Raw genomic sequence first — 11,130 nt, 5'->3', positions numbered from 1 at the left:
CACTGCTTGACAAGTTTGAGGTGATCACCTCTAGTTCTTCAGTTGGTACCAACAGTAGGGAGTAATGCTGGGAGAGTATTAGCCCTCAATAACTTGTAGGCTAAAATGGCATCCCCTCTATTTCTCCTGTAAACAACTGTAAAGAGATTTAGCTTTGATGGTCTTACAGGGTAGGAAAAATCCTGCATGACAGATATCACTTTAGTGGCATGTCTCAGCACATCCTCGAAAACTATGATGTTTTTTTAAATATGGGGAGGCAAGAGACATTCCAACTTCAAGTTTAGGACAAACAAATTGCTTATATAGAAGACTGATGACTTAAGGGGAACAAGTGGAATAACATGCTTAATCAGTCCCAAGGTTGAACTAGCCCCAGCTGCAGACCTCTTAGCATGAGTGCTGAATTTTAGTTAATTGTCAATAGTAACACCAAAATCCTGCTCATTATTTACAGAGGAGAGTGGGTGGCCTAAGAAAAAATAAGAGCGGCAAGGATTCAGTTTGCCAAAGTGAATGATAGGGCACATGGAAATATTGAATTCAAGAAGACAGGCTTCAGCTCATCGACCCAGCAGTTGAAGCAGTCGAAGGTTATTTTGTAGCAGGGCATGATCTTCACAGGACAAAGCTGGTCTAAGAAGCTTCAGGTCGTCTGCATAAAGAGTTGATTTACTGCTGATAATGGAACCAGCATCATTGATGAAGATATTAAATAGTGTAAGATCTAAAACACTTCCCTGAGGAACTCCACTCAAAACGTGCATAGAGGAAGAAAGAATACAGTTACCAGAGTCATCAAATAACTGAACACACTAAGACTGCAAATAAACAAAATCAAGGATCCAGAGCGGGGGTTTCTCTTCAAGCTTGACTACATTTAATTTAATTGCAAGTTGCTTGTGACAAACTTTGTCAAAAGCTTTCAAAAAGTCAAGCAGAATCATGTCAGCAGGCACCCCAATATCAAGCAACTTGGTGATGTGATCATATGATTCAAGGAGATTGGTGTCAACCAAAGTATAATCATCTACTGAACAAGTACAGTCAAAACTCTCCGAAAGTGACCCCGCGTACCTCAGCGCCTCTAGAGGGAAAATGTTGTACTACTTAATCGCTCCGAGCCAATAAATTAAATTTAATACAGCTTTTACGGAACAAGTATAATCACCTACGGAACTCGTGATTTAGTCGCCAGGTTCGCATAGGTATGGAATCGTCTCCGGAGACGCGGACAAAGGGTCACTTTTTTGTGTGGAGAGGATAGGTTTTGTCAGTACTTGTTCCGTAGGTGTTTATACTTTGGTGTCAACAGATCTTCTTGAACAAAAGCCATGTTGTGGACTGAGTAAAACGATATTTGCTTCAAGATGTTCAACAACTGCATAATTGATTATTCTTAAAGCAAGGTCCTTTCTACCTTTTTTAAATATAGGAATGATATGTGCAGTTCTCCAATCCTGAGGTAGTCTGGAAAGATTTAATGATAAATTTAACAGCAGGAAAAGAGGTTGACATAAAATTGTCATAAAACACTCATCTAGGATATATGGGTAAATGCTCAATGGACCAGCAGATTTATTCAGTTTGAGGGATGTAAGTTCCTTTAGAACCAATGCATCAGTAATCAGAATTGGTTCCATCTTATGTGATACATCATATAAATGAGGGGTGCGGGATAAACAATATTGGATTTGGAGGAAAAGACAGATGAGAAATATTGGTTGAAAATTTCAACTTTCATCTCAGGATCAGCAACTGACTGACTATTGTGCAGGATGTCTGGGACTGTGTGTCTCCTGCTACATTTTTGAGTGGCATAATGCCAGAAAGATTTGGGGTTATCCTTAACTTCCTCAGCCAATTTTTCCTCAAATATTCTCTTGAACTCCTTTATATGGTTGGTTTTTTTATTACAAAAAGATTTGAAGGCTTTATAGTATTCTGTGGTCTTATTTTTTCTATAGCAATTCCATGCTTGGTGTTTTCTATTGATTAGCTTGCTTACTTTAGTAGTTAAAAAAGTGTTGGATTCAACCAAGTTGATTCCCTTTATTTGTAATGAAATTAGGCTACGTTTGGTGATCTGTAATTGCGTATCAGCTATAATGAGGGGGGGATGAGTCATTGTTCAGGTGGGGGTAGGGTAGATTCCTACAAAAGTACATTTTAATGGACAAACTGCTTACACTTCATGAGGCTTCATGTAAATGTTGAAAGAGGAAGGAGAAGTAGGAATTAAATAAAATGTTTCTCTATAAAGCTATTAATATTTCACATTCTCATATCTACCAGCACAGAGGTGGAATTTTAACAGAGAGGATAGTTTTCAGGGGGTGAAATTTTCAGAGGAAATTTTACACTGGGTGAATTTGCAAGAATTCATATACGAAATTTCTTTATGTGTCTTGCTTTCTCTTTACTTATTCAATTTTATGCATGGAGATGTTAAGGGTAATTGTCCTGGGTAAATTTTCGCCAGGATTGAAATGTTCAGAGGATATTTCTATGGGGAGGGGATTTTTCAGTGGAGGTGGAGCCAGATATCCTGGCGTTATTTAAAAACGATCAGAAAAAAACGAGTTTTTCAACTGGAAGTAAGGAGCCACATTAATACTTAAAATGAACAGAACTTATTACGTATATGTGGGGGGTCGCCCCCTCATCAACATCTCACTCTTTACGCTAAAATTTCAATTCTGTCCTGATTCTTTAAAAACGACTCCTGAAACACAAGGGTCATTTAATTAGAACAATAAGTAACTTTTTTAAAGCGCTAAAAACTGTAGTGTGATGAGTGAGGTGTTGAGGAGGGGGGCAAACCTCGTCATATACGTAATAAATTCTATCGTTTTAAGTTTCAATGCAGCTCCTTATTTTAAGTTGAAAAAATTTTTTTTTTTTTTTAATTAAGCTTAGAGAGAAACAATTTTCTAAAGGCAATGGAAAAAGTATGTCAATTAAAGTAAAAGTAGGCCTATATAAAAATGAAAAATGTAAGTAATTACACACAAAACAATGGTCTTCTTACAAAAACTAAGATATAAACTCCCAGCATTTAGTTCTGTTGAGCAATGCTGAAGCATTGGATGGATTTTTTTAACAATAGTTATCAAACACCAAAGTATTTAATGCCTTTAGACTCAGTGTTTATAAAAAGCAACACATTATCAAAGTAAAACATTAAAACTAAGATTAGGAAAATCAAATCAAAATTTTTGTTTCAAAATTTTTAATTTAATTTTGAATACCAAAGGCCAGTAAATTTGACACCTTTTATACTTCATAACTGTAAAAATTTAATCTTTTTCAAAGTGACAACTAAATAAATACCATTACTCCTGGAAAAAAATTGATAATAAACACAAAAAACGTATCCGTTCAGGGGGATAATACAGAAATTCCCAGCATTCTGTTCAAGGGAAACATTTCTGATTACAGTGGCTTCATATATCAGCTCATGGGTACTCTTGCAATGCAAGCAAAAGTTGATGGCATATTCTTACCAAAATTACCCCTTATTAAGTTGTTTTCCTTGTGCTTCCTATAAATAAACGAACTTTGCCGTGTACTAATAGCTGATCTAATTATAAATAAACAATTAGATATTTAGCATCAACATTAACAGTTGATTTTTTGACTGAATGTTATCAATAGTTAGGCTTTTATACTTTCGTTATTGACAAGAATTGTTATTTACTTACCATTCATTACTATGAAGAATTTGATTTTTTTACTCCAACCAAATCATATAGAAAAAATGTTTGTAAAAAACTGGTAAAGGGTTACTCAGTCACAAATTAGAACTTATATTTTCCTTATAATGAGTCAAAGTCTATTGGCAGGCAGCAACAAACATTTTTTTCATGGTTTTTCCCTATTCTGCTCTCTTTCCTTTTGGCTTCCTTATAATTACTTTATTGCCCTGAATTTCCAGGGGGGGGCATGCCCCCCCTTACTGGTGCCAATGATAAAGACCCACAGGCCAAATGATATTGCTTTCTGAAATTTGATTAGTGGAAAGATGATATAAGCCATTCATTAAAAGATAACAAACAACTACAAATAAAGTAAGATGCTGTAAGAGAAGATCTTGCTGACTAACAGTTTATCACTCAATCATAAACACCTTACAGTGAAATTAATGAGCACAATTGACAATTATATTGCTTTCTTTTGCCTTTCTGTTTCTCCAAGCCTTTGGGTAGTTTGCATAATAATAACTAAAAGGTACCATAAAAATACGGAAAATGTTGGTAAAACACATACAATGCTGGTAATGGACACCCTTTAAAAATGACAGTAAAATACCTAATTTTACTATTTACAACACTACCCATTTTGTCCCCCTCTCCTCTATAGTTGAGATCTTAATAGGGTAAAATTGTAACTTAGGGGGTTCTTGCCATCTTGAAAAATAGTTGAATTAGGAGAATGAAACTTAAAGTAATTTATACAGGGCCTGAAATAAACCCCGGGGAGATATAACCAGTATTTGGACAGGTTATTTTTACTTAATCTCCATCATACCACCTAGTAAGTGGATTGGTTCACTGTTGGGTTTACTTTAATTTGCACTTTGGAACAAATTTGCTAAAAATATTCTTAATAAGTATGCAATTAGCTTGAATAATTTGACAATACAAACACTCACAAATTCAAAAAAAAAGAAACAGATTTAGCCTAGTTCTTTAAAATCTTATAAATTTGGATTCAACAAAGGTATGATGCAAAACACTTTTTTTGTTCCTCATTTGAGCAGAAGATCTATTGTTTACAAAAAGATTATAAAAGGTCATCAAAGCTCTGTGCCTCTTTGGAGGAGGAAGGAATAGGGAGGTTCTTCAAAATATCTTCCCAGGGTAATCTATTATTACTGCTCTTGATACATTCCTCAGTTTTATTCACCCAGCCCAACTGCTCTTCTAGATAGCAAATGGCCCCTAAACAATAACTTATTTCAACATTATGTAGCCTATCCTAGCCCCTGGCCCATATTTACCAATTGGCCTACATTGGGGTGCAAAATCTCTGGGGGCACAATAAATTATCACTAAGAAACATTTTTCTTAACAAAAACTGGATTGATGTGATTTATTGGCAAAGTGCCAGGTGCACTCTGCTGCCTATTCACAGAAAAGTGATTTTCAAGCAACACGGGAATTCCATGGTGATCCATGAACTGCCAGACAGCAAGAATGGTAGCTGAGTTCAAGGATTTCCCTGAAAATCTTGGAAAAAGGGAGCAGCAAAAATGCTTAGGCCTAGAAGTGTCAAAGTTTTAAGATACTTCTCCCTAGCCCACAAATTGAGCATCTTATTTAGAAAACTGACCTAGGGTAAAAGACCTCTTTATGGGGAAGACCACTTTTCTTTAGCATTCTGGAAAAATTAAGATTGGTTTTTGGACAACCCTATTTTACTACAGCATAATGCAATGTGAGGGTAGTAACAAGAGCCCTGCCATCTTGGTCAAATTTTTACCAATAATTTGTCAGCATAAATTAAAAATGTGGTATCTGTTTTGACAAGCAATTGAAAAGAAAAAATAGATGTAATATTTCTGATTCATAGAATAAATATTAAGCAATAAAAGTTACATTTTTCAAATAATAAAAAAATCAGCTTTCTGTAAATCAAACTGAAACCCTAAAAGGATATATAATCAAAATAGGATAACTGGTATTTAAAAAAAAAGGTCCTTGTAGGTAAGTTAATAAAATAATAATTTTAATTGTTTGATCTTAAATAATTTTAATACTAACCATATTGATGAATAGCTTAGATTCTTAGCTTTTCATTGATAAAGAAAAAAAAAATAACTAGATAGGTTCATATCTAGCTATTCTTCTCAATTTCTCTTTGGTAACAAGATGTGAGGGTTTTAGTTTCACATGATTTTACTCAATTGGATACTATTTTTTTTTACCCTAGGTTAGTTTGCTTTTCAAAACATTCTATGCATGGCTATAATGTCACTCATAGTAGCAATCTAGTTGAAAGGGAAATTGTATTGTCTATGCTTAGTTGGAGATTTTTGTGTCTCATAGCCTATAGCCTAGACTTATAGACATAGCCTATAGACTTGGTAAATTTGTAGTGGACCTTATAATTTAGTTGAGATGAAAGTGAAAACATCATTTGTTGCCTTTTTTATGCTCTTTCATAATTCAATAATTGCTTCTGTGGCTAATTGCATCTTGAGCCCATAAAGGGGCCCCAAAGGTATTTCACTTTTTTAACCACACACAGAAGTTATTAAAATTAGTTAAGTTATTGAAAAGTGATTAAAAACATATCACTAGTTTATAAATAGGTTATTCAAGACTAAAATATTCCAAAAATACTTATTTATAACAATTCAAACATCATTTATTAGGCAACTCAAATATAAACAGCTTTCCTACTGTTTTAAGTTTTTTGAATCCCATCAACAAAAATATTACTGAATGTCGCAATTTGAAACTGTTTGCTGTTGACAATTCAGGGTTCAGGACAATTAAGGGTGCAAGGTGCAATTAGGGTAAATATCTAGGTGGTGCAATAATTTAGCTAGGATGAAAGTGAAAACATCATTTGATGCCTTTTTTTATGCTCTTTCACAATTCAATAATTGGTTCTGGGGCTAATTAAATCTTGAGCCTTTAAAGCGGCCCCAAAGGTATTTTATATGAATTATCAAAGAGCATAAAAAAGCATCAAATGATGTTTTCACTTTCATCCTAGCTAAATTATATGGCAAACTGCAAATTTACCATGGAATTTACCTGCCCCTACCCCCCTAATGTGCAAATATATACCCTGAATTGTCAACAGGAAAGTTTTGAATTACAAAATTCATTGCTATTTCTGTCAACAAAATTTGAAAAACTTGAAACAGTAGGAAAATGGTTTATATTTGAGTTGCCTAATATACAAGGTTTGAATTCTTATAAATAAATATTTTTGGGGGGCCTTTGGTAAATATTTACCAAATCATATTATTGACTTACAAACAAAGTAAGCCTAAACATACCACTTGATGCCTTTTTGAATTTAGGGTATATATTTGCATATTAGGGGGGGGGGGGTAGATTTTTTTTCTGATGTAAATGGGAGGTAAGTTTAAATTTTACCCCCACCCCCCTAACATACAAAAATATACCCTGAATTGGTATTAATAGGGGTGGGGTAAAATCCATTTCTGACAAAAATGATTATTATATTTGGAAAGAGCATAAAAAAGACATCAAGTGGTATATTCACTTTATTTGTAAGTCAATCATATGATTTGGTAAAAATTTACCGGGCCTTTTTGGGGGGATAACTTTGAGGGCCCTTTAATGGCTCATGATACAACTAGCCCCAGAAGCAATTCTTGAATTATGAAAGAGCATAAAAAGGCATTAAATGATGTTTTCTCTTTCATCCTGGCTAAGTTATTACACCACCTAGATATTTAGTCTATCACAATTAGCCTCAGAAGCAATTATTGAATTATGAAAGAGCACAAAAAAGGCATGAAGTGATGTTTCAGTTTCATCTTAGATAATTTATAAGACCCACTGAAAATTTACCGTAGGCTCTTTTCTGTTAGCAATCTGATGACATCTTGTTGAAAAGGGTTACCTACATATGACAACATAGAAAAATATTTCTTTATCTCTGAGCAATAGAAAATTGTCATTTAGTCTCATATAGAATGCAGTATAAAGTCAAACAGAAGATAATATCTTGCTTTCTCCTATTATATAGAATGATAAAAAGTCATACAGATGACTTTATGCCTCATTCTTTTATAGAGCAAACATAAATAAAGTCATACAAATGACTTTTTATACCTCAAGCTATTATAGAGCCAGCAAAAATAAAGCCATACAGATGACTTTTTATATCTTACACTATTATAGAGCAAACATGAATAAAGTAATGTAGATGACATTTTATACCTTGTACTATTATATAGCAAACATAACAAAGTCCTACAGATAACTTGGTATTTTTATATTAAATGCACTCTTTTATATATGTCAAACTGGAGATACAACAGAAAACCCATTTTGTATGGGTTAATTCAAGACACTTCTATGCAGTAATTAATGCTTAGCATGGCTTCCAATGTGTTGACAATATTTAAACTGTTGTTTTTGGGGGGTTTAGGGGGAGAAAAAGGTACCTAGGTTAGGTTACATATTTAATATATGCTATACTTTACAAATGACTTTTTATACCTTGTATGTTTGTAATTATATATTTCTATTTCTAGAGAAATGATGAAGAATGATACAAAATCTTCTGTATGACTTTTTAACATCAAATTATTGTTGAGAAGTACAAATAAAGTTATACAGAAGACATTTTGGTTTTCTTATTTAATATATGATCCACTAAGGTGTCATACAGAAGAAATTATATTACCCCCCTGATACATAGAGAAAACAACAAGAATCATATGTAAGAATTTATTCATGTTTGCTCTATAGTAATATGTGGAATAAAAAGTCATCTGTAAGACATTATTTAAGTTTGCTCTATAATAGCAGGAGGCATACAAAGTCATCTGTATGACTTTATTTATGTTTACTCTATAATAGCAGGAGGTATATAAAAGCATTTGTAAGAATTTATTCATGTTTGCTCTATAATAACAGGAGGCATAAAAAGTCATCTGTATGACTTTATTCATAATGCTTTATAGTAGAATTATATATTAAAAAGTCATCTATATGACATTATTTAGGCTACTCTATAAATGACATCATGTAGGCCTAGGCTATAAAAAGCCATCCGCATGACTTTTTGTTGTTCTCTATGTACTAGCAGGAGGCATTAAAAGTCATCTGTATGACTTTATTTATTTTTGCTCTATAATAGCAGGAGACATAAAAAGTCATCTGTATGACTTTATTCATTATGCTTTATAGTATAATGATATATTAAAAAGTCATCTGTATAAATTTATTTAGGCTGCTCTATATATGAAATCATGTAGGCCTAGGCTATGAAAAGCCATCTGTATGACTTTTTGTTGTTTTCTCTAGGTATCAGTAGGGTAGGCTGATATAATTTTTTCTGTATGACATTTTAGTGGATCATATATGAAATAAGAAAACCAAAAAGTCTTCTGTATAACTTTATTCATACTTCTCTATAATAATTTGATGTTTAAAAAGTCATAGGGTAAAAGACCTCTTTTTGGGGAAGACCACTTTTCTTTGGCATTTTGGAAAAATAGCAATGGGTTTTTGGACTGCCTCTTTTTAACTACAGTATGACACAATGCAAGTGTAGACCCAATCATCTCTCACTAGGCTAGAGCTGGCCCAGTGGGAGTAATTTGTCATCATAAATCCAATGTGTGGTCTCTGTTTTGACAAGCAAGTGAAATGAAAAAAAATATAGGGTAAGACACCCAGTAGTCAGACACTTTAATCACTTTGAAAACTTTTTGACATTTAAACTACTCTAATTACTGTATTATACCACCTAGAAACTTAATTTTTGTATCAAAAAATCTCTTAAGAATTTCTGAACAAGTAGGTTACTAATTCAAATAGTTTCACTTGTACAGCGCCTCCTATTTTTGAATTTACTAACAAGTGACAATTCTGCCTAAACTCAGACATACAAATGGCTCATTGTAAATAGTGAGTAAAATAGTATAAAAGATTATGTCGGAGAATAGGCAGGTGGCCAACTACTGGGTGTTTTACCCTATTTAATATTTGTGATTTATAGAATAAAAATCAAGAAATAAAAGTTATAATTTTAGAATCAGAAGACAATCAGCTTTCTATTAATATGTGAATAATACTGAAACACTAAAAAGATATTTACATCAAAATAGGATAATTGGTATTTCCAAAAAGAGTTCTTTCTAGGTAAGTCAATAAACTAATCATTTTCAGTGAATGATCTTAAATAATTTTAATAATTTTAATGTTGCTACATAGCTTGGATTTTTAGCTATTCATTGGCCTATACAAACCTTTTCAACTCTAATTTGATAACAACATATGAGGTCTTAAGTTTTACATAATTTTGTTCAATTGGATACTGGTCTTTTACCCTACAGAAGACTTTATATCATTCTCCATGTTTAAAGGAAACACAACATTGTCTTTTGTTTAACTTTATAGTACTTTCTATATAAATTAAACGACAATATTTGTTGCTTAGAGTATAAAGAACCAATGACTTTAATAGTCAAACATTGCTCACCCTGTTGAAAATAGGTGCCCCCAATGTCTATCACAGAATTTCTTAAATCTCTCATTCACACATCTTAACTATTTTTCAAATAAACAAAAACCTCATCACCAAGAATTGTATTAGCCTACGGTAAGACAAAGAACCAAACTCACAAACAGTAAAAATACTACATTAATATACATGACAGACTTCTCTTTATTTGAACTTGTCATCAATTTCTGGCAGTGTTGCCGAAAAGTGAAATAAATGACAAGCCCGAGCGGCCGAGCCTTTCAAAAATACACCAAAGTATGCCCCAGCCTTTGAAAACCAAGACTGCCATCGCGGTCAGTTTATAAAGTGCTAAAATTGCTCAAATTTATGTGTTTCACAAAAATTTTCGGTGCTCAAGTCAAAAATAAATTGCGCGTGGCCCGATTTGTGTAGTTGGATTAGTTTTAGATCAGCTTTTTGTCCTGTTATTTCAAACTTAGCACCGATCTTTTGAAACAAACACGGCAAAAAGGTAGTCCTGGTTAAATCAAACTTCACACAAATTTTTCAAAACAAATACAGAAAAATGCAGTCCAAAATTGTTTTAATTCCTTAACCTTTTTCAAAATCCTCATCATTTCGTCCATGGCAAAATTAAAAATTGTATTATTACGAAAGTGTTACAAATTGAAGCACGTGCTACAGTGCTACACATGATGAAATAGTGCTAAAATAGTTATTTCGTGCTAAAGTCAGTAAAATTTTTGCCCCTAATCTAATTCTTCTTTTACCTTGCTTGCTTACCCTTGGTTCATCCTGCTCCGCATTTACGGAAGAACAACCATTTTGCATGGTTTGCCAAAATTCATCTGTTTTTAGCTGCAGGTTTATGCGTCATAATGGTTAAATAGCTGTGAACTCTTTTTATTTACTTTTAGAACTTCATATAGCTTATTCCTATGGATA

General features: G+C 33.1%; 1 protein-coding gene across 1 annotated transcript in view; it reads right to left on the bottom strand.

The window, feature by feature from the left end:
• LOC148956982 (protein disulfide-isomerase A5) overlaps positions 1–10,421 on the bottom strand; it is a 70,895-nt gene extending 60,474 nt beyond the window's left edge. Inside the window, exon 1 of the mRNA XM_089097122.1 lies at positions 10,344–10,421. Coding sequence (XP_088953248.1) covers positions 10,344–10,403 — 60 coding nt within the window. The 5' untranslated portion in view covers positions 10,404–10,421. The remainder of the gene's footprint in view (positions 1–10,343) is intronic.
• Positions 10,422–11,130: the final 709 nt, after the last annotated feature.

Source organism: Artemia sp. Qi Xiang Cuo, chromosome 1 (assembly GCF_049724085.1).
Source record: "Artemia sp. Qi Xiang Cuo chromosome 1, ASM4972408v1, whole genome shotgun sequence".
NCBI lineage: Eukaryota > Metazoa > Arthropoda > Branchiopoda > Anostraca > Artemiidae > Artemia > Artemia sp. Qi Xiang Cuo.
Note: the sequence above shows the minus strand (reverse complement) of the source record. Positions and strands in the feature narration are given on the sequence as shown.